General features: G+C 44.2%; 1 protein-coding gene across 1 annotated transcript in view; it reads right to left on the reverse strand.

Annotated features, from left to right (window-relative positions):
- Nucleotides 1-9,950: 9,950 nt before the first annotated feature.
- bin3 (bridging integrator 3) overlaps nucleotides 9,951-27,331 on the reverse strand; it is a 113,778-nt gene continuing 96,397 nt past the window's right edge. Inside the window, exon 9 of the mRNA XM_078428905.1 lies at nucleotides 9,951-13,419. Coding sequence (XP_078285031.1) covers nucleotides 13,273-13,419 — 147 coding nt within the window. The 3' untranslated portion in view covers nucleotides 9,951-13,272. The remainder of the gene's footprint in view (nucleotides 13,420-27,331) is intronic.

Here is a 27,331-nt window from a genome sequence, read left to right on the forward strand (position 1 = left end):
TGCTGTGTTGGGATTTGAACTCTTGACTCTGGATCAATGGTCTGCAACTCTGGCCGCTAATCTTGTTATTTAACCACAAAGCTATGCTTTCCTTGCTGCTGGAAACACGGAACTGCAAGTGATGGTTTACAAAAGAAAACACAAAGTGGTGGAGTAATTCAGCGGGTCAGGCAGCATCTCTGGAGAACATGGATAGGTGACATGATGGCTCTTCAGCCTGAAGAAGGGTCTTGACACAAAATACAGAACAGAAACAGGCCCTTCGGCCCACCGAGTCTGTACCAACCAGTGATCCTCGCACATTAACACTATCCTACACACACTAGGGCCAATTTACATTTATACCAAGCCAATAACTTACAAACCTGTACGTCTTTCGAATGTGGGAGGAAACCGAAGATCTTGGAGAAAACCCACGCAGGTCACGGGGAGAACGTACAAACTCCGTACAGACAGCACCCGTAGTCGGGATCGAACCTGGGTCTCCTGGCGCTGCAAGCGCTGCAAGGCAGCAACTCTATCGCTGCACCACTGTGCTACTCCAATTCTACCATTGTTACATACCATTATTGAACTTAAAATTAAACAACTGTGAAACTTAGTGGACCCTGTTTATTGCTTCTTTCAAATATTTGCTAAACTCAGCAATATATTTTATGCCCATTTTAATTATGCACAATTGTAAATTGTACTAATTATATTGTGTGAAATGACTCAATTAATCCGAAACGTGTTTCAAAGTTAAAATCTCTGATGGTCTTGACATTTGTGCAGAGGGGCTCGACATTTGTCTCCATTCAGTTAACTGCAGGCACACTTTCTAAACAGAGCAGCTGCAGCTTCATGTCACAGCAAGGCAGAACAGTGACTGACTGCAGTTTCGAACAAAGATAGGCACAAAGTGCTGGAGTAACTCAGCGTGTCAGGCAGCATCTCTGGAGAAAAAGGATGGGTGATGTTTTGGGTGGGTACCCTTCTTCAGACTGAAAGTAGGGGTGGGGCGGGGGGGAGGTGAAGAGCTGGAAGCGAGAATAGGCTAGTGCCAGGATTCAGTTACTCCAGCACTTTGTGTCTATCTTTGGTATAAACCAACCAACAAGGATGCACATGCCTACAACCTTGACCAGGTTTGTGCACTGTTTGCACGGGACAGCCACCGCCGCTTGTAATTCTGCTTCTGACCATTAGAGGGCAGACTGACATCAAACTTGAGGGTTTAAATCAATGTTCAAAGTTGCATAGAAAACCATAAACAGTTTGGTCAAAGTCCACACTCAGCAAAATACTTCATCAGGACTTCGTGAGACGTGCCTCTGTTCTACTTCATTCAATCCCCTTTTTGAGGCAGGTTCCCTGTTGTTTTTATGGAAAGGGTGGTGTTGAGAACACCTACCTCTGGAGAATCATTACAGGCCATCAATTCATTGAAGGAGATTTCATTCCTTCTTCGAGATCACTCCAAGTTGTTTCTTGTATCCAGTGTATTTGTTAATGGCGATCTATTTGGAAAAAGCAGAATCTAAAACTAGATAGATGTTTCTCGTTGCGACTTATCTCCTGCAGCACATCCCCATGATCAGACTTTTCCTAATTTTACTCTTTTAATTAGTCCATAAAAACATTATCCTTTTGAGAGTGGATCTTATTGAAACATATAAGATTATTAAGGGACTGGACACACTAGAGGCAGGAAACATGTTCCCAATGCTGGGGGAGTCCAGAACCAGGGGCCACAGTTTAAGAATAAGGGGAAGGCCATTTAGAACGGAGATGAGGAAAAACCTTTTCACTCAGAGAGTTGTAAATCTGTGGAATTCTGCCTCAGAAGGCAGTGGAGGCCAATTCTCTGGATGCTTTCAAGAGAGAGTAAGATAGAGCTCTTAATGATAGCGGATTCAGGGGGTTTGGGGAGAGGGCAGGAACGGAGTACTGATTTTGAATGATCAGCCATGATCACATTGAATGGCGGTGCTGGCTCGAAGGGCCGAATGGCCTCTTCCTGCACCTACTGTCTTTTGACTTTGGCATGACAATTTACGAGTTGCCCTCAGAAAATGACCGTTTGATGGTCTTTGAACATAGAACATGGTGCAAGAGCGGGCCCTTCAAGCCCTCTGCTATTGCCAGTTATTGCGGGTCAATTTTAAAAAGAATACAACTGTACAAGAATACAGAATAAAGGAAAGCACCTTCTGCGGAAACTTGCCAATGTGTTAGAGGTTCAAGTGAATTGCTGGACGAACTCAATGGGTTGAGCAGCATCTCTGGGGCTTGGAAGGTTGTCTACATTTTGGGTTGAGACACTGCATCAGGACTAAGAGCGTGGAGGGATAATCGCCGGTATAAAGAGCAGAGGGGGAGTGGTGGGATGGGAGCCAGCGAGTGAAGGTACAAGATACATCTTCTGGATGCACTGGGACACAGGCCCAGTGATGGGACCTGGGGTCATCGGGTGTTTCGGGTCTCACAACATCAGACACCCTCGCCCAGGCAACGCAGCCGGGGTTGATCAGGCCCCGACTTGCGTCCCAGCAGCAACCGCCCACGGATCAGAAGTGGATCAAGGAGGTGTGAAGGATGATGGGCGGATGGAGCTTGGTAATGGAAGGGGAGTTGGGAGACAGAGACAGGTTGATGATAAGCAAACAAGAAGTAAATAAGGGGATTTATGTGATGATCTGGGCCACGTCCACAACTCTTTGCAAATTCTGTGTAGGAAGAAACTGCAGATACTGGTTTAGACTGAAGAGTGAAACAAAAAGCTGGAGTAACTCAGCGGGACAGTCTGGAGAAGGGTCTCGACCCGAAACGTCACCCATTTCTTCTCTCCAGAGATGCTGCCTGTCCCACTGAGTTACTCCAGCTTTTTGTGTCTATCTTTGCAATTTCTTGCTGTTTTGGATGGAGCTCTTCCCAAACCAGGCTGTGATGCATCCCAATAAAATGCTTTCTACGGCACATCTGTAGAAGTTGGTGGGAGTTGCTGGGAACATGCCAAACATCCTAAGCCTTCGAAGGAAGTAGAGGCTTTGTGTGCTTGGCCATAGCTTCGATGTGGCTGGTCCTGAAGTAAATAATGAGGCAGATGGAGCCAGTGGAGAGGAGGGTGAAGATGATGTTGGAGCCAGTGGTTGTTGAATAAGATGTTGGAGATCATGTTGGAGATCGGGTGGGTCAATTGAGATGATGTTGGAGATCGGGTGGATGAAATGAGTGGATGGATGGTTGCTAAGGACTCGGTGGACTGTCATCTGTCCATGTTCTCCAGAGATACTGCCTGACCAGCTGACTTATTCCAGCATGATGAGTCTTTCCCTGAGATTCTCCCTCTCACCTACACACTGAGAGCAATTTCTGTTGGCCAACTAACCTGCATCGATTTTTGGGGACGTGGGAAGAAACCCATTTGGTTACAGGGTTGCAAACTCCACACAGACAGCGCCTGAGGTTAGGATTGAGCCCGTGTGTCTGACGCTGGAGGAGTTGCAAGTGAACTTCTTCCTCACCTGAAAAGACTGTTGGGGTCCTAGGATGGAGTCAAGGGAGACAGAATAGGGACAGGTGTTGCATCTCCTGCGGTTGCAGGGGAAAGTACCTGGGGAGGGGGTGGTATGGGTGGGAAGCTGCTCCACTGTGCACCTGATACTAGTGTTTTGTACAAGAAAACCAGCCCGTCTATTTACTCACAGCCCCATCCATGTTTCTTCCTCAGATGTTGTCAGATGCATTGTGAAAGCCTCTTGCATCTTTGAATCTCATTGTCAACATGATTCTTGACCCTTAGGAGCTGTGAATGAGCAACGTTATTGCTTTCGTTTTAGTTTATTGTCACGTGTACCGTGATACAGTGAAAAGCTTTTTGTTGCATTTACATGATAAACAATTCACAGTGTATAGATATAGGATGAATGGAACAACGTTTAATGCAAGATAAAGTCCAGTAAAGTCAGATTAAAGGTAGTCCCAGGGTCTCCGATGAGGTAGATGGGAGTTAGGACTGCTCTCTAGCTGGTGATACATTGGTTCAGTGACCTGATAACAACTGAGAAGAAACTTGCTCCCCCAACAAAGTGTCTCAGGCTGCACTTGAGCTGCCAGTTCCAACCTGCCTCAGCTCACATGCTTGGGTTCTGATAATCATCCTGAAGTAAATATAATTGGGGGTAGGCGGAGGAATGAATACTTCAAAGTTATTTTTAGCTGTGAAACTTGCTTTTAGTCATAGCAGTGAGTAAGCTTTCACTATTTTCTGATTGTCATCGGTTATCTCTGCTGTGATTGGAACTTCCAGGCATTCCTCACAGGTCAGTGAAACTCTCCCAGTCAGGCAGCACTCCAACTGAAGCCCACACGTCTTTCGACTTGGCAATTTATACCTCAACAACATCCTCAGGCTCCCAACAACAAAGATTGGTTAAATTGCCAAAAGATATTATCAGGGTTGAAGGTGTAGGAAAGAGCTGCAGAGGCTTCAAGAGAGAGTTAGAAACGTATAGCTCTTAGGGCTAACAGAATCAAGGGATAAGGGGAGAAAGCAGGAACGGGGTACTGATTCTGGATGATCAGCCATGATCGTATTGAATGGTGCTGCTAGTTCAAAGGGCCGAATGGCCTACTCCTGCACCTATTTTCTATGTTTCTATGCTGGTTTAAACCGAAGATAGACACAAAAACCTGAAGTGACTCAGCTGGTCAGACACATCATCTCTGGAGAAAAGAAACAGGCGGCGTTTCGAGTCAAGACGCTGTCTGACCCACTGGGTTACTCCAGCTTTTTGTGTCTATCAGAGTTGGTGTTCAATTCTTCGCGAGTTCGCTCGAAAACATAGAATGGGTTAATGACTCTCTCGCAATGTTCTGACGTGTACAATACCCACACGTCATCACCAAGTCCTGACATGCTATTGGAGAAGTTTCATATTTCCTTACAATTAGAAGCCAAGTGATCTGTCAAGTCGGTACTGGTTCTCCGAGCAATCCCATCCCCCTCTTATTTCCCTGTAAAGTATTCTCTCTCACAGGCCCAGCCATTGCCCACCGATCCACTGAGGGGTCATTCACAGTGGACAACCTGTGTGGATGTGGGAGGAAACCAGAGTTCCTAACAAGAGCTCACCCGTTCACAGAGAGAACGTGAAAACCTTTCACTGTATCTCGGTACATGTGGCAATAAAGTAAACAAAACTAAAATGAGTAACTTTCACTGGCTGATTAACGTATTGCCACATCTTTGACACGAGAGAGAGAGAAATCAGGTTGTACAGAGAAATGAGGAGACTGGGACAGATGGGTTTGCTGCTTTGGGAGTCTGAGTGGCCAACTCTTAAGTCAAACAACTCAAGGAATGAGCGATAAATTGGTAATTGTTTAAATTGGTCATTTTTGCAACTTGCCCACACTAAGGGGAGGATTCTGCGTGCAGTTTTGGTCTCCAAACTTGAGGAAGGACATTGGTCTCCAAACTTGAGGAAGGACATTCTTGCTATTGAGGGAGTGCAGCGTAGGTTCACGAGGTTAATTCCCAGAATGGCGGGACTGTTGAACATTGAAAGACTGGAGCGACTGGGCTTGTATACTCTGGAATTTAGAAGGATGAGAGGGGATCTTATTGAAACATATAAGATTATTAAGGGATTGGACACGCTAGAGGCAGGAAACATGTTCCCGATGTTGGGGGAGTTCCAAACCAGGGGCCACAGTTTAAGAATAAGGGGTAGGCCATTTAGAACGGAGATGAGGGAAAACGTTTTCACTCAGAGAGTTGTGAAGTTGTGGAATTATCTGCCTCAGAATGCAGTGGAGGCCAATTCTCTGGATGCTTTCAAGAGAGAGTTAGATAGAGCTCTTAATAATAGCGGAGTCAAGGGATATAGGGAGAAGGCAGGAACAGGATACTGAATGTGCATGATCAGCCATGATCACGGTGAATGGCGGTGCTGGCTCGAAGGGCCAAATGTCCTACTCCTGCACCTATTGTCTATTGAGAAGAAACCATTATGTAAACTCCATGATAGCACCCGGGGTCAGGTTAAAAAGATGCTTGATGTCCAATAATTACATCATATTCAGAAATTAATCATGAGATCTGTAGTTGCTGCATTTCTCGTGTAGATGTTGAAAGGGTCTGCTCCAGTGAAAACCTCCTCAAGGTATGCTTACTTTGAAGAAGTTCTCCTCCTTTCTCCGAGTTCTGCAACACCCTCTCTCTCTCTGCACCCAGATTCCTCCTGCTAGCAGTCTGAAGAACCCTCTCGACCCAAAACATCACCTGTTCCTTTTCTCTCGAGATGCTGCCTGACCCGCTGAGTTACTCCAGCATTTTGTGTCGATCTTTGAAATATGTTTAGTTTATTATTCTCACCTTTACCAAGGTGCACTGAAAAGCTTTTGTTTGTGTGCTATCCAAAGAAAAAGACTGTAAATGATTACAATCAAGCCAGACAGTGTACAGATAAAGGATACAATATTTAGTGCAAGATAAAGTTTGATTAAAGATAGTTCAAAGGTCTCCAATGAGGTAGATATGAGGTAAGAATGCACTCCAGCTGAGGAGAAGACCCTTTACAGCTGGGAAGAAACTCGTCCCTGAATCTGGAGGTATGCTTTTCAAACTTCTATACTTCTCACCTGATGGGAAAAGGAAGCAGAGGGAGTGACCAGGGTGAGACTGGTTCTTGCTGGTGACCTTGCCAAGACAGGGTGAAGTGTAGATGGAGGCATTGGAAGGGGATTTATGTGATGATCTGGGCCACGTCCACAACTCTTTGCAAATTCTGTGTAGGAAGAAACTGCAGATACTGGTTTAGACTGAAGAGTGACACAAAAAGCTGGAGTAACTCAGCGGGACAGAGTCTGGAGAAGGGTCTCGACCCGAAACGTCACCCATTTCTTCTCTCCAGAGATGCTGCCTGTCCCACTGAGTTACTCCAGCTTTTTGTGTCTATCTTTGCAATTTCTTGCTGTTTTGGATGGAGCTCTTCCCAAACCAGGCTGTGATGCATCCCAATAAAATGCTTTCTACGGCACATCTGTAGAAGTTGGTGGGAGTTGCTGGGAACATGCCAAACATCCTAAGCCTTCGAAGGAAGTAGAGGTTTTGTGTGCTTGGCCATAGCTTCGATGTGGCTGGTCCTGAAGAAACTGCTGGTGATATTTATTCCGAGGAATCTAATTCTAATTCATTTTGTCAGCAATGGTTGCAGTACTATCAACATTCCAGCAGGGGTCAATGTCTCCCACTGTGGCAATCCACTCTCTTTAGATTAAAAAAACAAATGACCTGTTTTGCAACTTGGAGGAAAGTAACATTGAGCTGATGGTGTCTGTCATTTTCTCCGTGGGGGCTTATCCCTCTCCTTGTGGATCTTGACTTCCAAGAATGGGGCAGCATATACTGGAATCTCGAGTCATATTCTGTGGTCTTGATATGGCCTCAGAACAGTGGGACAAAGCAGAGACTAGACGACCACTATACTGAATAATAGTCTGAAGAAGGGTCTCAACTCGAAACGTCACCCATTCCTTCTCTCCCGAGATGCTGCCTGACCTGCTGAGTTACTCCAGCATTTTGTGAATAAATACCTTCGATTTGTACCAGCATCTGCAGTTATTTTACTTGAATAATTGACCTGTGACCAGCCATTTTAATTTCCCTTCCCATCCCCACACTGACCTGTCTGTCCTTGGTCTGCAATACTGCCTGAGTGAGGCCGCACGCAAACTGGAAGAACAGCACCTTATATTCCTTTTGAGTACCTTACAACCCAACGGCATGAATATCGAATTCTCCAGCTTCAGGTTAAATTCCCCCTCTCCTCCTTCACATTCTTTCTTTCCATTGCCCCCACCCCATCACCTCGTTCCCTCCTCCATATCGTATTGTATGGACTGACAACTGAAATATTACTGCCCCCCCATTGTGGCGCAGCTGGTAGAACGGCTGCTTCACAGCGTAAAAGACCAGGTTCGATCTTGACTGTGGGTCTTGTCTATATGGAGTTTGGACTTTCCCCGTGACTGCATGGGTTTCCTCTGCGTGCTCCGGTTTACTCCCACATTCCAAAGACGTGCAGGTTTGTAGGTTAATTGCCTTCTGTAAATTTCCCTTGGTGTGCAGGGAGTGGATGAGAAAATGAGATAACATAGAACTAGTGTGAATGGGGGATCGATGATCAATGTGGGCTCTGTTTGGCCAAGGGTGTGCTTCCATGCTGTATCTTCAAAAATAAAAACTAACCCAAAAAACAAAGCAGCAGGAAAATCTTGCACAATTAACACCCATGTACATACAGGTAGAGAGAGCCCAGTAGAAATTATAACGCAATGCTTAAATCGTTTGAAGTGGATTCCTTAAATGCCAAAAGGTCACTTCCCATCCTGCAAAAGAATTATTCTAACATGAGCAACTCACAAGCACTAATCTGTGTCAGATGAAGAGGCTTGATAACAACTTGGTTTCCATTATTTTTAAGTCACAATGACTTCTAGTCAAACATTTAGCCCTTAAACGTGTCATTCTACAAAATGTCTCCAATACTTTAAGGTTTATGGGCGGCAGAGGGATTGAAGCACACCATCAAGAGGGAGAAATGGAGTAACGTGTAACATAGATATTTAATAAAACCCTCCGGCTTAAACGAGGAAAATGCTGAGAGATTCTTCTTCTGATTCAGCCATCCACGTACAAGGAGAGGAGAAATGTATTCCCTCAAAGGCTTGAGAACTGAAGGATTGGAGGCAACCAGCCTTAAATATACATAAGAAAGAGATTCTTGGAGGAAAAGGAATAGAGAAGTGATAGGAAACAAGGCTAATGGTCATAAGAATGGTAAAGCAAATACAAAGAGCCAAAACGTGTTACATAGCATAGAAACATGCCCCGCGGCCCAACCTATCCAAGCCAACCAAGATGCCTCACCTTGGTTAGTCCAATTTACCTGTTGCTGTCCCTTTAAACCTATCCTCATCACGTACTTGTCCAAGTGTTTTTTGAAGGCTATACGGTACTTGGCTCATCTACCTCCTCTGACATCTCATTCCATATACCCACCATCCTCCGAGTCAAAAAGTTGCCCCTCAGGTCCCTATTAAATCTTTACGCCCCCTCGCCTTTATGTCTTGGTTCTTGCTTTCCCCCACCCTGGATGAAAGAAATGCATTCACCCTATCTATTCCAAACATTTACACATGGTTGTGTAGGCAAGAACTGCAGTGCTCGCTGGTTTAAATCAAAGATAGACACAAAATACTGGAGTAACTCAGCGGGACAGGCAGCATCTCTGGAGAGAAGGAATGGATGACGTTTTGGTTCAAGACCCTTCTTCAAACTGATCAAGACAGTTTTTCAGTTCGGAGAAACAGGTGCTTCGGCCCACCAATCAGCGGTCACACATACACTACTTCTATCCTACACCCAAAGGATAATTTACAAAAGCCAATTAACCTGCAAACCTGTACGTCTTTTGAATGTGGGAGGAAACCGGAGCACCCGGAGAAAACTCAAAGGATCACAGGGGAATCGTACAAACTCCGTACATAACGCAACCGAGGTCAGGATCGAACCCGGGTCCCTTGCGCTGTAAGGCAGCAACTTTATTCAAGCTTTAAGGCCGCCTTGGTTCTATTTTATTATTTCTATCTGAAATCATCGGCTCTTTTATCTCTTTGCACTGACGTCTGAGGGTTCTAGTCTTGCACTCGTTGTGTCTAAGACCGATTGGCTTTGTTTGACTGGAATCCCCTTAGTAACCTGTCATTATTTGTGGGCAGTGGTAACTTGTTCTGATTTCTTTCACACCCATCTCCCTACCATCCGTGCGACAGGAGCAAAAACCCTTTGTGAGAAAAACTGCATCTCTCTGCGTTGTTCCAGGGAAAGCATTGTTAGAAACTTCCCCTTTCTCAGTATTGATCCCACACTCTGACTCCGCTGGGCAGGTGTTCCCTTCAGAAGAAATCAGTGTCACCATGGTCAATAGTGCTTTTAATGGAGTGCAGAAAATATGACATCTAATAATATTTACAAACATTACAAATTCACATCCCATTGAAGCAACCTCTGGGTGCAGAAAGACCCAACTTTTTTTCCATGGCTCTACATTTTTCTCATTATATCAGGAACAATAATCAAATAACTGTAATTACCATCACCTTCAATCTGCAGTGCAATCCCACATTTCCTTCATACGGTTCTTGGGGTAACACTTATGCTGGGAGCTCCAGTTCCTCAACATTATCATGATATTTCCACGCAGATGCAACATGAACTGTTGCCACAAAGCAGAGAGGAAACCAGGAAGCATACACTGCCGCAGTTTAACATGGGGCTGGTAAAAAACGACAGGATGTGTGTTTAAGTTAAAAGTGCTAAACAGATTCAGCAAAGTTGGTGGGGTCAGCAAGAGGTGTTGTCCAAACCTTCACGTAGGATCCACATTAAACTTGGGTTCAGCCATTTAAATTTACCTCTGAACCTCAGGTAAGAGAAAGTTTTGGTATTCTGGTTGTGGGTCATTCAACAATAATGCATATCCATCTCAAACTCTTTCCCAACCTCGTCAAATAGCGGCACGGTGGCGCAGAGGTAGAGTTGCTGCCTTACAGCAAATGCAGCGCCGGAGACTCAGGTTCGATCCTGAATACGGGCGCCGTCTGTACGGAGTTTGTACGTTCTCCCCGTGACCTGCGTGGGTTTTCTCCGAGATCTTCGGTTTCCTCCCACACTCCAAAGACGTACAGGTATGTAGGTTAATTGACTGGGTAAATGTAAAAATTGTCCCTAGTGTGTGTGTAGGATAGTGTTAATGTGCGGGGATCGCTGGCGGCGCGGATTCGGTGGGCCGAAGGGCCTGTTTCCGCGCTGTATCTCTAAATCTAAAAAATCTAAAAATTAGAGAAGGACAGGGAATACCGAACTGGCTGGATTTTGAGGATCAAGAGTTGGAACGGGATGTAGCCTTTACGCTGTAGTTTGGCCATCATGGGAGTGGGTGGTGGGGAAGGTCAAGTGTAACAATCTTTTTTTCCGATAAAGTGCCGAAAGTTACATTAAAAATGATCCTGAGTTGTACCTGGTATTCCTCATTTGGGAAGCGATTACAAGACACTTAGCAAAGTAGAACATGATTAGATAAAGTCGGCATGTTTTTATTCATGGGGAAATTGTGTTCATCAAATTTTCCTGAGAGCACTTTGAGAATGATGGGACAGATAGAAGGGAGCCAATGGATGTAGTGTTTGGAGTTTCCAAAAGCATTTCCGACAATGTGTAGGTTTCTTGGTTAATTGGTCTCCGTAAATTGCCCCTAGTGTGGGAGGAAATGGACAAGGAAGTGCGGTAATATAGAACTAGTTTAAACGGGTGATTGATGGTCGGTGTGGACTCGGTGGGCTGAAGGGCCTTGACCCGAAATGCGACCCATTCCTTCTCTCCAGAGATGCTGCCTGTCCCGCTGAGTTACTCCAGCATATTGTGTCTATCTTCGGTGAACTGTAAGGTCTGTTTTCATGCTGTATCCTTCAATCAGTCAATGTACAAAAATATGTGACATAGATAGGAGAGATAGCAGGAAACTCCCCACAGGAAGTGTTGAAAACTAAGTAGAGGTCATTGGTTTAGAATAAGAAGCATGGGATTCAGACGAAATCTGAGGAAGGTTTTCACCCAGAGGGGGGCTGGAATCAGAGAGTGAGTGGTGGAAATAGGTGCTCACATAACATTTAAGTATCTAGTTGGGCACTTGAATCACCAAGGCTTAGGAGGCAATGGACCAAGTGCTAGTAAATGGGAATAATATAAATAGATACTTGGTATGTTTCTGTATTGTGTGTGGCTATGCAAAGGGATATAGACAGATTTCGAGAGGTGAAACATGAAATTACAACTATGGTAGGAAGAAGAGAAGTGCAGAACATTATTGAAATAGTGGAAGACATTAAATATTAGTGTTCAGAAAGGTATTGTCAGCTTCATTCTAGAAACACAAAATTAACATACAAAGATGCAAGTAATGAGGAAGGAAATGCAATGAGCCCCTGCAATGAGCCCTGATTGCAGGGAAAATTCAAGTATGGAAGTCTTGCCACAACTACACGTGATTTTGCCAGAGACCACACTCACAGATTGCATAAAGCTACAGTCCCCTTATTCAGGAAAGGAGGTTGTTTGGACTTTGAGGTGGTTCTGCAGATGTTTTGCTAGAATGGTGGGATGAGAGGATCTTCCTAATACAAAAGTTTAAGCAGACTGGACCCATATTGTCTGCAGTTTAGCGAACAAACAGCAATCTCTTTGAGACTACCCTTTTTGGAGATAATGATTGAGTGGATGTCTCTTCTGGTGTAGAAGTCTGAATCTCAGGACATAGCATCACCACCTGGGACCATGAGGAAGAATTTCTCCCATCGGAGGGCTGTGGATTTCTGGAGCATCAGGGTGCGAGGTTTCAAAGCTAAGGCACAAAGATTTTCAAATTAAGGTGGAATCCAGGCTGATGGGAACCAGGCACAAAAATGAAGTGAAGACAAAGTTATGGTCTGAAGAAATGAAGGAGCAGGTTTGAGGGAGCTCTGTGACCTACTCTCAATCATATATTTTCTAAACTCACGGTTTATATATAAATTTTTAAAAAGCTGTAGGTAATCTACTTTTCCGTGTGAAACTGTTCAGATCTGTGTTTGAGGGGACCTCAGCTTCATATTAAGAAGGTCCATGACTCCCATGATTTGTTTAATCCCCAACAGTTGTGCCAGTTGTCCCACTTATATTATTTTCCCCCAAAGATTGTTCTTTCCATACTTCCATGGGATGGAAGGGTGGATCCGTTTCTTCCAAAACCTAAATCTGTTTTTTCAGGAAGGGCAGTGACGAAGACAAGTCCAGGCACTTTGTAACAAGGAGAGAGTGAGTGTGAACTCTTCACTCTAAGTCAAATCGAGGACTGATTAAAAGAGATATTTCCTGGCATTGTTTGGCTTAAGAGTCACAGAGCATGGAAACGGGCCTTCAGCCCAACTTTCCCATGCTGACCAGGATGCCCCATCTACACACATCCCACCTGCCCTCGTTTGGCCCATATCCCTCTAAACCGTAAAGACCCAAAGGGGGGTAACAGGGTAAAAAATGTAGGATTTCTAGATCATTGTCCAAAGACATTCTACATTTCACCAGTTTCTCAAATGAATTCCCACTTACACATTGATTGGATTATTCTAAGCATCAGAGACCGAAGCCAGTATGGAATCAGTATTCAGTTCATGTACAACGTTTCCAATTCAGTCATCTGCCACTATAGACAGAGCCCGCAGCTCATTGAGCTTGGCTTCATTCTCCTTCTGTCGTTCTTCATCACTGATGCCCTGCTGGTCAATTTGGCCAGTGAGGTCTCCAAATATCTTGGACATCTCCGTGTAGTATACGACCTGCAAAAAGAAACACAAACAGGTGGTGAGATAGGCATAAAACAGAATGTACTTCAGATTTCATCATATAATTAGTGGCGGCATGGTGGCCTAGCGATAGAGCTACTGCCTTACAGCGCCAGAGACCCGGGTTCAATCCTGACTAGGGGCGCTGTCTGTACAGTTTGTACGTTCCCCTCGTGACCTGCGTGGGTTTTCTGAGACCTTCGGATTCCTCCCACACTCCAAAGATGTACAGGTTTGTAGGTTAATTGGCTTGGTATAAATGTAAATTGTCCCTTGAGTGTGTGGGATAGTGTTAGGGATCGCTGGTCACTGTGGACTCGGTGAGCCGAAGGCCCCATTTCTGCACTGTATCTCTAAACTAAATGAAACAATACCACAACTTTGGACTGGCCACCTGGTCCTTCTGCCTCTCTAGCCAGGTGCACACAATCGAGCTTTCATCTTCATTATGTCTCTCTTTCAATTGAGGTGGCGGACTCATACTTGAGCAGTGAGTGGTATCCCACCGGCTGAGAAAGATTTGTATTTACGTAGCACCTTTCATGACTTCCACAACTGCTTTTCAACCAATTAACTAATTCACAAAATGAATTAACTTTTGCAATGTAGAAAAGCGGAACCCATTTTATACACAGCAAATGTTCACAAAAAGCTGTGTGATAATGTTTTTTTTACAGAATGTTGTTTGAGTCACAGAGTCATGCAATACGGGAAGCAGACTGCTTGCCCCACCCTGTCTACACCAACTATCAGGCACCATCAATGCTAATCCCCATTAAGGGCACCCCAACACACCTCTCCAGATTTTCTTACTATTGACCTACGCAGGGAGAACAATTTAGAGAACCTAATTAACTTGTCAACTTACACGCCTTTGACACGTGAGAGGAAACCAGAGCTCTCCAGCGAAACCCACATGCTCACAGGATCATGATGCAAGCTTGACAGAGACCGAACCCAGGGATCAGCACCAAACCAGGTTCCTACAGTCGTGTGGCACCATCCTTACTTGATCTGATTTATATACGAGTCCAGACTTAAGTAAACAGGCAAGCAACCATTCTCATCAACCATTTTACAGGATATGCATATATACACTCACATGGCCCAATTTAATATCATTCAGTTGAAGATAGAATCATGTACAATATCCAAATTGAGAAAGAAAATTGGATTAAGGAGGGTTATCTATAAAAGAGGTTAAGTGAGCAAAATTAGAGCATGTGGCATTGATGACAACATATTGGTATGGTCTGAGACCTGGTCAATGGAAAGAAAACAGGGAGAAGGAAAATACAAATTTATTTTCTTCATTGGGACGACACAGCGGTAGAGTTGCTGCCTTACAGTGTCAGAGACCCAGGTTCGATCCTGACTACGGGTGCTGTCTGTACAGAGTTTGTACGTTCTCCCTGTGACTGCGCGGGTTTTATCTGGCAGCTCTGATTTCCTCCCACACTCCAAAGATGCACATGTTTGTAGGTTAATTGGCTTTGGTAAAATTGTAAACTGTCCTTTGTGTCGCTGGTCAGCAATGGACTCGGTGGGCCGAAGGGCCTGTTTCCACATTGTATCTCTGAAGTCTAAAGTTTAAAGTTCACAATCTATATCAGTGCTTGGGACAAGCAAGAACGTCCACACCTGTTAAGACTTGACTTCCTAGGATTGTTTATCATACAACCTTGCAAGTGCCAGGAAGGACAGGTATGACATCCGGCATCTCTCCTGCACTCAATAATGTCATCACGCTAATCTGCTGATAATTCCCGACAGCGGGTACTACACTGATTGCCAACACGCTGAGCCTGCAGCGGGAATCGTGGGAATTATCTGTGTCATCATAGGAATAATAAAAGCCAATGGGGGGTGGCTTCTGTTTCGGTACCACCTGAATTTCTAAAACCTTATATTTAGGGCAGTTATTCTGAACACACACGAGAGATAGAACACTCCTTTGACCTGCAGACCATCCTTGTGGAATTATCAGTTCATAAACGTGGCAGAAATGGAAACTTTATGACTGGATTCAACTTTGAATAAATTGAACCTTTGGTCTGAGAATTGGCAACTAGAGAGCTGTCTTGAACGACCATCTACCTCATTGGAGACCCTCGGACTATCTTTAATCTTTACACTAAACACTATTTCCTTTATGCTGTATCTGTACACTGTGGACAGCTTGACTGTAATCATGTATCGTCTTTCCGCTGACTGGATAGCTCGCAAGAAAAAAAGCTTTTCACTGTACCTCAATAAACCAAACTAAAATGACTTCCCAGGGTAACGGTGACCAAGATGTCACAACTCACTTAAAACTCCACAAACCCCAATAATGAGGTGGAAGAATGAATTACATGGACCGGATTACTTGCATATAATGGTCACGGAATTGCATGAACAAGTTGCCACAATCAGAGACCAAATGCCATCACATCCCTTGGGCCTTCTTCACAGAACAGCCAGTCCCTCCATTAGTATTTCAGAAATAAATAAAGACACGGTAAGGCATTTGGATGTGAGTGTTTTATGATTTTTCAGATGCAGTAATTAATATTAGTGCAGCTTACTTCCGAGCACATGATGACTTAAATTGAAACCGTGAAGAAAACATTATCCTATTCATTTTGAGGCGGCAAGCTGCTAAACTGCAGGCTTCTCAAAATTAGTAGTCACTTGGCATTTGCTGAAGGAACAGAACTGATAAATCAATGGTTGACTCTTTTGACAAACAAATGAGTTGGTCTAGACAGTCAAAAGAAAGAGCTCTAATTTTGTGTACTATCACAGAAAACAAATATGGGGGCTCTGTACAGACATATTCTATTCATTAAGTTATAAAAATATCTTCAGACATGTGGAAGATTTTTCAACCCAGCAAGACAACTAATTTAAGCTATATTGCCTGAAATTCATTCCCAGACTGTAGAACTAAATGTATCAGCATATTGCTTTCTCATTTTGAAATTCTTTCATTGACCTCAATATTATGTTCCTCACTGGGGGTGATTTTTTAAACAATATACTCAACCTATGTCACGGCACGGTAGCGCAGCGGTAGAGTTGCTGCTTTACAGCGAATGCAGCGCCGGAGACTCAGGTTCGATCCTGACTACGGGTGCTGCACTGTAAGGAGTTTGTACGTTCTCCCCGTGACCTGCGTGGGTTTTCTCCGAGATCTTCGGTTTCCTCCCACACTCCAAAGACGTGCAGGTATGTAGGTTAATTGGCTGGGTGAATGTAAAAATTGTCCCTAGTGGGTGTAGGATAGTGTTAATGTACGGGGATCACTGGGCGGCACGGACTTGGAGGGCCGAAAAGGCCTGTTTCCGGCTGTATATATATGATATGATATGATATGATGATATGTCATTGCAATCTCCCGATTGTAACTTAGTTTGAAATTACCTAATACTTTGCCAGCAATGCCCCCTGAAAACCGAGTCAGAGATTGATTTTGTTTTTTCCACAGGCATCTCCTCAGCAACAACTTATGTCCCATCACCATCTTCCTTTTGCTTTCCAATATCCTTCCTGCTATTATCATATCATATCATATCATATCATATATATACAGCCGGAAACAGGCCTTTTCGGCCCTCCAAGTCCGTGCCGCCCAGCGATCCCCGTACATTAACACCATCCTACACCCACTAGGGACAATTTTTACATTTACCCAGCCAATTAACCTACATACCTGTACGTCTTTGGAGTGTGGGAGGAAACCAAAGATCTCGGAGAAAACCCACGCAGGTCACGGGGAGAACGTACAAACTCCTTACAGTGCAGCACCCGTAGTCAGTTGTTTAACCACTCATGCCTTTGTGGGTAGATCTAGTGGGCAGCATAGTGGCACAGCGGTAGAGTCGCTGCCTTATACCGCCAGAGACCCTGGTTGGATCCTGACCTCGGGTGCTGTCTGTACTGTCTCCTCGTGACCGCGTGGATTTTCTTTGGGTGTTCCGGTTTCCTCCCACACTCCAAAGACTTCCATGTTTGTAGGTTAATTAGCTTCGGTAAAGATTGTGAATTGTCTCTAGAGTGCAGGATAGTGCTAGTGTACGTGGTGATCGCTGGTTGGCGCAGACTTGGTGGGCCGAAAGCCGTTTCCTCGCTGTATCTCTAAATTAAAGAAAAAAAACTATTTTGATGACAGACCTTCCCTTTCCTGCAATTCCTGAACTCGGTACTTACTTAAAATCTGTTCCACCTCACACTCTATCTAGTGAAAGTCAACCATCTCCACAGATGCTGCCTGGTACGCTACTGCTTTCAGTGCATTTTCATTCATTAGTTATAGGTTTGCTGATTCATTTAGCATTCAAGCTTATTTGTGGATGAGGTTCACTTCATATTTTTAAGATGAACAATCTTGAAAATATTTTGCTTTCCAAAACAAACTCCTTTCAAAAGGACACCACACTAATTCATGCCTTCAACTGAAAGCAGCTTTGGGTTAGAAGTGAATTTCGAAACAAGCCCTACACTTGATTGCACTTAGAAAGCTCCTAAACATCGGTTTGTGGGAGTTGCCATCAGTTGACAGAAAAACCCTGAACATACACGCGCTTGGGCCAGGACAGAAAGTCAGTGGTTTGCAGAGGACTCGAGAAATGTGAAAAGATCTGCTGTTTTATGTTTGTTTTTCAAATTTTTATTCACAGTTTCTAGCCAACAGGAAATTGCAGGCTGCAACAGAGATCACTTCTGTGACTGGCTCGGCAGAGGAAAGAGGGGGCTCAACTCCTCTTCCTGATTTTAAAAGAGTTATATTGATTATCATTGCATGTCACATGAGGCAATTATTTAATCTGGATATCTGGCTTTAAGACTTTCATTAAAGGAGCAGGGATACATTTGGGTTGGAGTCAGTTTTTTTCTGGTAAACAAAAGTTGAATGTTTTATTAGATTCTGCCAAATTGACACTTAGTGGTTTTTGAAGCAGCCCAATAAAAGCAATCAGTTCCAACCCCATGTGCCTGCTGCCTCCAGATTACGGCAAAGATAGCAACATGATCTCCAAGAATTTTCTCTTTTCTCGCAAGTGTTGAGAACTTCAAAACTTCTAAAATAATGGAATTCCCAACACTTTCATCTTATTCCCAAGACCCAACATGATTTTTCAAACACTAAAATGCATGACTGTCTTACAGGTAGTGCTGTACTGGTTGCTGCCTCACAGCTCCAACGACCAGAGTTCAACTTCGGTGCTGTCTTTGGTGCGTACTATCCATGTGATTGCGTGCACTTTATCTGGACGCTCATGTTTCCCCCCGTCACAAGAACTAACATATTGATAGCATAATTGGCCGTTAAAATGTGCCTCTCGTCTTTGGTAGTAACTGAAGGGATTTGATGCAAATTGATTAATTAAATGAAATATACAGCATGGATACAGGCCCTTTGGGCCATTGGGTCCATGCCGACTATCGATCACCCTTTCCACTAGTTCTATGTTATTCCACTTTCGCACCCACTCCCTACACCTTCAGGGCAATTTACTGAGGCCTACCAACCTACAAACCCGCATGTATTTGGAATGTGGAAGGAAACTGGAGCACCCAGAGGAAACCCACACAAACAGCATCAGCCGTCAGGGTCGAACCCGGGTTCCTGGCAATTACGCTACCAGATGCGCCTCCGTGGGAAGAATTAAAATGAATATAGGATTAGAATCATTAGCCATCATTTTCCAAGTGAACACCTTCTACCAAGTAGAAGGATGAAAGCAGCTAAACTATAGGAAGACCACCACCTAGAAATTGCCCTCCAAGCCACACAATTACCATCCTGACTCGGAAATATATCGCCATTCTTTCACTGTCGCAAAGGTCAAAATTCTGGAACCTCTCTCCCCACCCACATTGTGCATATATATCACATTTTAAGGACTGCAAGCGGTTCAAGAATGGCAGCTCACCACTACCTTCTTCAGGAGTACAAGGGATGGCTCAGCCTGCAAAGCCGGCACCCTTTAATGAATAAGTAACTGGCCCTTGCTGGTTGACGCAGATTCAAGGCTGCATAACCCTAACTATGCCCAACCCAAAAAGTATTTGTTCAGCTTTCAAAGCTTGAAACTAGCTTTAGTTTAGTTTATTGTCACATGTACCGAGGTACAGTGAACGCTTTTGGCGCATGCTCACCTCACCAGTCAGCGGAAAAACAATGCACGAGTACAATCGAGCCATCCACAGTGCACAGAAAGAGAATCAGGTGAATAACGTTGGGTGCAAGATAAATCAAGGTAGTCCGAGGGTCTCCCAATGAGATAGATAGTTGTTCAGGACTGGTCTCTAGTTGTTGGTACGATGGTTCAGTTGCCTGATTACAGCTGGGAAGAAACTGTTCCTGAATCTGGAGCAGTGTGTTTTCAATCCCGTGAGATGCCATCAGTTCACAAGGCAACAACTTTAATTTGCCCCAAATCTGTCACTGATATTTTACATTAAAAAAATCCTATTCTTCCCTACAATGGCACGTTATGCGGACACGACTGACAGGAACTCGGCAGGTAACGGAAGCTTCCCTTAATGTCCAGAGTCCCACCAGCCCACGGGGGATGTTTATAATGGGCTCCACATATTGGCAGTATTTCACCATCTGCTTCAAGTTTCCCACCAGATCTTGCTTGGTCTCTGGAGAGGTGACAGGAGGAGGTCATTCCACACTTAGCTACAGGCGGAGGGCCAGGGCAAGAACATGCTCACCAAATGCTTGAAACACCTGCAGGAGCTACTCGCATTGAGACAGGGGCCAGGTGTTTAAATCTGTTCTTATTTCTCCTGCTTCTGAAAATCCAAGGCCCCTTTCTATGGAGGTTACATAGAATGGTACACAGTACTTATTTCACAATGTATCAATTACCATCATGTATCACAAGTACCTTTTTATAAGCGATGAATTGATGGATGCCCAGCCTAAAATGATCAATAACACACCTTGAGAAGCATGCTAAAAACCATGCTACCATATTTCTCTCTCGGCAGTGCAACCATTTATTTCATGCCACAGGGACAAATCTCTTCAGTGTCAACCTAACTTACCTTTTGTCAATTTGGGTCAAACACCTTCATCCCACACACTTACACTGCTCAGCTTGTTTCCAGTTCCTGACTAATGGCAGTGTGGGCTGCAGTGAGTAACACAGCTGTTACTGGCTTGCGAACTTCACCCACAGCAGCCCCCCATATCCAGAAAGGCATCGGGTAATCTAATCACATCTTCAAGAAATGCCCTCGTACTGATGCGATGCTCTCTTCCTCGCCTTGCCCACAAATGTTTGATAAGATCAGTCGGTCTGACCGATTTCATTGTTTAAAGAAAGTGATTTTATTAAGATGTATTGGGGAAAAAATGAAGACTGTCAATGAAGTATTTAGGAAAAAAACTGCTCTTATCTTGAAGTTGCTTAAAAAGAGAGATCTCTGCTGTTGATCGCTTGTGTAGAGAGAGAGAGAGAGAGAGAGAGAGAGAGAGAGAGAGAGAGAGAGAGAGAGAGAGAGAGAGAGAGAGAGAGAGAGAGAGAGAGAGAGAGAGAGAGAGAGAGAGAGAGAGAGAGAGAGAGAGAGAGAGAGAGAGAGAGATGAGAGAGAGAGAGAGAGAGAGAGAGAGAGAGAGAGAGAGAGAGAGAGAGAGAGAGAGAGAGAGAGAGAGAGAGAGAGAGAGAGAGAGAGAGAGAGAGGAGAGGGAGAGGGAGAGAGGGAGAGGGAGAGGAGAGGGAGAGGGAGAGGGAGAGGGAGAGGGAGAGGGAGAGGGAGAGGGAGAGGGAGAGGGAGAGGGAGAGGGAGAGGGAGAGGGAGAGGGAGAGGGAGAGGGAGAGGGAGAGGGAGAGGGAGAGGGAGAGGGAGAGGGAGAGGGAGAGGGAGAGGGAGAGGGAGAGGGAGAGGGGAGAGGGAGAGGAGAGGGAGAGGGAGAGGGAGAGGGAGAGGAGAGGGAGAGGGAGAGGGAGAGGGGAGAGGGAGAGGGAGAGGAGGGAGAGGGAGAGGGAGAGGGAGAGAAAGCGTATGTGAGAGAGAGTGTGAGAGAGACACGGCAGCAATCAGATCATGAGGGCAGTCTTATAATAAGAAAGTGCACAGATTGAACGGAACAAACAGCAAGCTATAAACTCTGGAGACTCTGGTGGTTCACTTTTAGAGTAAACCCTCATGAGGTCACATGTTTTTTTTACAAGTTCCCACATCTGACCAGGCGTGGGTGGGGGGAATTTCAGTTGGGTACCTTATGCACTGCTTCAATGAGGGCCAAACAAGACACGAGAGAGATGTTCAATCCCCAGGCACGGTTCGGAGTAGTACCACAAGTCTGATCTCAAGCAACAGTATGAGAAAAACTGGAGCATTTCGGCTTTTCACCCATGAAAGATGTGACGGAAACAGACTCAAGGTTTCACAGAGTAAAAAGATTCTCAAACTAAGCCACTATAAAAAATCTAGGAACAGCCCTAGATTATGTGGAGCTATGAATCACTCTTAGACCGCTTGATTTCACATTCTTTAATACACTTGCTTAAACAAAATATTTTTTTTCCCCACTTCCCTCATGCATCGTTCTAGCTTTGAAGTAAAGAGTTCTATTAACATTTTGTGACTAACGTGCCTGGCAGCAGTACTACATCTTGTTTAAAGTTTATCTGCTCTTGTTATTGTCTGCCCAACCAGAGAACTGAGTTTCTCTCTATTAAATCTTATCAACTTCATAAATCATTGCAGATATCAGGGAGAACTCATTCATTCCAAGGGAATACAATCCTAGACTTCCAGACCTAGAAGGCATCATTATGGTGAAATGGCAGTGCACCACTCATGGACAATAGCCTTGCGGAGTTGTGGTGGGGAGTTGAGTACAATCCTCCTAACAGAACCCCAAGAAAACATAAAACAGAAACAAAGTGACTGCGGGCCAGGCAGCATCTATGGAGACAAAGGATGGGTGATGTTTCGTGTCGGGACCCTTCTCCAGAGACGCTGCCTGACCCCCAGAGTTATTCCAGCACTTTGTGTCTATCTTCAGTATAAACCAGCATCTGCAGTTCCTTTTCACACCGAAGAAAACATAGTCAGTTAAGTATTTCAGAATCCAGAATGAAACAGCCAATGTTCCCTACTTTTTTCAGAATATTTTTTTAAACAGGGGTCCACTAGCTTTTCACGATAATTAGACGGGACCAGAAATTTCTCAGTTACTCAACACTTTGATCCACCTTTCTCCATTTCAGAGCCATCCACCTGCCATCAGTCTTTGGAGGCAGCAGAAGTTAAACCAGAAGAACGGCAGGAGTAAATTTAAGAATGACGGCAGAAATGTGTGTTTCAGGGATGATCAATACATTAATGGGCAGCAGATGAAAAAGGAAATGTTAGATTCACTTGAGAAATTATGTTTTCTATTTACAGAGGACGAAGGGAGTAGAGATTCTGAAATTGGAGGAGCTTGAAGAAAGATCACGACCCAAAGCATTGTCAGTCCATTTAGTCATAGCGTCATACAGCGTGGAAACAGGCCCTTCGGCCCTACTTGTCTACGCCGACCATCATGCCCCATCTACACAACTCCCACCTGCCTTTAGAGTCATACAGCATAGGCATACATACAACATTTGTCTCCACTAATACATTGCTGAACTGCCATCTACCTCTTTGGTGACCCTAAGACTATTCTTGGTCGGACTTTGCTGGCTTCACCTTACACTAAACGTTATTCCCTTATCACGTATCTATACACTGTAAACGGCTCGGTTGCAATCATGTGTTGTCTTTCTGCTGACTGGATAGCATGCAACAAAAGCTTTTCACTGTTCCTCGGTACACGTGACAATGAACTAAACTGAAACTGATGCTGCCCGACCGGCTGCGTTTCTCCAGCAGTTAATTTTATTTCTGGGAGTGGGGAGGATTGGGGGAAATCGCGTGGGAGGGAAGCGTGGAGATGCTGAAACCATTAACTTCCAAATTCACCTCCTTTGGGTAAAGGTTGACTTGCAGGCCCTAAATTACAAATTGAAGAATAGCCTCAACATTAAATCCATACATCATTAAGCTTCATTGAGAAATTAAATACTCTGTAGGCATTGGGATTTTCTGCGGAGGTGAAACAGGCCCCAAGTGTTACATTAGTTGAGAGGCTCATTGGACAGAAGTCGTTATGTCATTAAATTCTCAAATTTTAAGTAATTCCCAACAACCCCCTCCTCCCATTTCTCTCCCACACATCTCCCCCTCCCCCCTTCCCCAACCTAGATATGCACCTATTTCTCAGAATCCCCATGCATCTACATTCCTTCATCTGGCTTCACAATCCGCAACTCTTCACTCTTTTTGTCTCACACCCTTCTTCCCCATCGCTGGCCTTTGTCCAACCACCTGCCTATCAACGCCCCCCACCCCAGTCCCCCCCCTGCCTGTGTTCATCTACTACCTGCAACACTTTGTCCTGCCCCTCACCTCTTCGAGCTTTCTTCCCTCGCTCTACAATCAGTCTGAAGGATCCCGTTACAAATCGTCACCTATCCACGTTCTCCAGGGATTCTCCAGCACTAGTACCTCTTTTTTTTTTGTAAGCCAGCATCTGCAGTTCAATATTTCTACTACTTGTTGTGCTGCCGAATGAGCTGGTAATGGTGGCAGCAGAGTACAAGAGTCCTTTTTGGAAAAAAAAGTGTTTGAACATTTGAAGAAAAATCTGTTAGTGATTAATCGAGCAAGAGCAAACAAAATAAGATTAAATGTATCACTTTTACTGAGCCAGTACGGGCTTAATGAGTTATATGACCTCCTGCTGTAGTATAACTCTATTAGTGAAGATACAGTGGGGGATTTGGTGCGGCAGGGGTGTGATATACCTCTGGCATATACTTTACTATAGTCCAAGGCTGCTTCAATTGTCTAATGCCTTAAGTATTTGAACAAGGTGGGCGTGCCCTGAATTGCAGACATGACAAGATAGATTCCTGGAGGCAGTTAAAATGATACAATATTCCCTCAGTGCACGTCACAGTATTGTTGGGTTAATAGTCAACGGCCTGAAAAATAGATCCCGATGCCTCTGCATGAGATGATGCAGAGAGTAACGGATTTCCAAGGCACTGCCCAAACAGACTCACTTGCTACATGGATGCATCTCTGCAGGGAACAGCTAAAGCACAGAGCTTTGAGACTTCTCAGCTTATCAATCGGAGCAAAAGTAGTGATCAGGTACAAAGGGGAGGTACAAAAAGTAGTGATCAGGTATCAGGGGCGGCAAGGTAGCGCAGCGGTAGAGTTGCTGCTTTACAGCGAATGCAGCGCCGGAGACTCAGGTTCGATCCTGACTACGGGTGCTGCACTGTAAGGAGTTTGTACGTTCTCCCCGTGACCTGCGTGGGTTTTCTCCGAGATCTTCGGTTTCCTCCCACACTCCAAAGACGTACAGGTATGTAGGTTAATTGGCTGGGTAAAATGTAAAAATTGTCCCTAGTGGGTGTAGGATAGTGTTAATGTACGGGGATCGCTGGGCGACACGGACTTGGTGGGCCGAAAAGGCCTGTTTCCGGCTGTATATATATGATATGATATGATGATTTATACACTACCTCAACATGGCCCAGAGCTCATTGCAAATAACAAATTACTCCTGGAGTGCTTTTATTGATGTAGTCAATGCAGTATATGAAAAGCTAGAGTCGGTAAACATTGGATCCCGAAAAGATGAGATTGGAGAATCAATAATAGGAAACAGAGACTGAAGAAGGGTCCCGACCCAAACCTTTCCTATCCACGTTCTCCAGGGATGCTGCCTGACCCACTGAGTTACTCCAGCACTGTGTCTTGTTTTATATAGGAAATCGAGTGTACTTTAACCAAGTGGCAGAGAGTCTAAATAATTATTTTACATTAGTCGTCATGCAGAAAACACAAAATAAATCCCAATAATAATAGATAATCAGGAGGATCTTAAAACAATCTGTATGCCCACACAAACTATGTGGCCAAAAGCTAACAGGCTCCATGGATCTAATAACTTGCACCCTAGAGTCTTAAAGGGAGTGGGTGCAGAAGTGGTGGGTGGGTGTACAAGTTTTAATCCGACCAAAATTCTTTGGATTCAAAAGAGTAAAAATAATGCCACCATTCAAAGAAGGAAGGGAGCAGTAAGCAGGGAACTACTGGCCAATTGGAGATTACTGGGCTTCCATTACTAAGCAGGTGACAACAAGACTTTGGAAAATTGCAAGACAATCAGTGACAATGTATTTTTTTGAAAGGGAAATTACGTTTAATAAATTTGCTAGAAGTCCTTGAGGATGTAAAAAACAGATAGATAAAGGGGAACCAGTAAAAAGAGTGCATTTGGATTTCCACAAAGCATTCGACAAGGTGCCATATACTGCACAAGATAAGCATAAACAGAATTGGGGTAATGTATTGGCATAGATGGCTGACTAATAAAAATAGAAAAGGAATGGATAAATGAGTTATTCTTGGATTAAAATCGTAACTCGAGGGATCAGTACTCACCTCAACTATTTATATACATATTGATGACTTGGATGAAGGGACCAAATATACCACAGTAACATTTGGTGATGATACAAAGATATTATCTTTGGATTAGAGGACACAAAAAGCTTGCAACAGGCAAATGAGTAGGTAAGGAGTTGGCAGGTGGAGTATAATGTGGGAAAATGCAAGATTATCCAATTTGAAGAATAAATGAAAAAGCAAATGACTAAAATGGACTAAGACTACAAAATGTTGCCGTCAAATAGACTCGAGGGTCTTAGTATATGAAACACAAAACATGGGCATGCAGATGCAGGAGGGCTAATGGAATGTTGGTGCAAAGGGAATGGGGTATAAAAATCGTCAAGGTTTGGTAGAACTTTTCACGGCATTGGTGAGATAGCACTTGGAATACTTTATTCAATTTTGGTCTCCACGTTTAAGAGGAATATGCTTGCATTGGGGCGAGTGTAGAAAAGGTTGAGTCTTGGAATGAAGGGGTTGACACATGAAAAAAGGCTGAGCAGCTTCGGACTACATTCACTTGAATAAAGAAGAATGAGATCTTATTGAAAAATGAAAGATTCGGAGGTAGTTGGACAGGACGGATGCTGAGAGGATGTTTCTTTTGGGAGAGGTATCCAGCATTAGAGGCATAGCTTCAGAATAAAGGGTCATCAATTCCAGATAGAATGAGGGGATTTTTTTTTCTCTAAAGGTTTGTGAATCTTTGGAATCCATGAAGGCAAAGTTATTGAATACATTCAAAATGTAAATTTGAGGTGTAAGCATAGATTTAGATAAAAGGGAGTGGGGGGTAGGGGAAATGATGCTGTGGGCCAAGGTTGGATCATCGTGATCTTGTTGAATGGCAAAGCAAGTTTGAGGGACCAAAGGCCTACTATTGTTTGCTATCTGATAGTCAATCTACAGACCCCATAGTAGAAGCATCCACGTCGCGAGGCTGGAAACTGGAAGTGTCCTGAGCTAATTCTGCGACCACCATCATCTATTGTACAAGTGATGCCTCCCACTGATTGTCGCCGGAAGCTTGCGCTCTTTTCAGGACGGACGATGACAGTGATGTAACATTTGAAACATGGATGATGGACAGGAAAGAAAGAAGTCAATCAACACAAAACAAGGTCCATAAGCAGCAATATGATAATCTATTTGAGTGACTTTTGAGAAATAACAATTTCTGAGGACAACACAGTGAACTCTCTTAAGAACACAAAGTGCTGGAGTAACTAAGCAGGTGAAACAGCATCTCTAGATAACATGGGTCGGTGACGTTTCCAGACCCCGAAACGTCACCTATCCATGTTCTCCAGAGATGCTGTCTGACCTGCTAAGTAACTCCAGCACTTAATGTCCTTTTGTGTATTAACCAGCATCTGCAGTTGTTTGTTTCTACAGAGAACTC

The sequence above is a fragment of the Rhinoraja longicauda genome, chromosome 36, assembly GCF_053455715.1.
Source record: "Rhinoraja longicauda isolate Sanriku21f chromosome 36, sRhiLon1.1, whole genome shotgun sequence".
In the NCBI taxonomy this organism is placed as follows: Eukaryota; Metazoa; Chordata; class Chondrichthyes; order Rajiformes; family Arhynchobatidae; genus Rhinoraja; species Rhinoraja longicauda.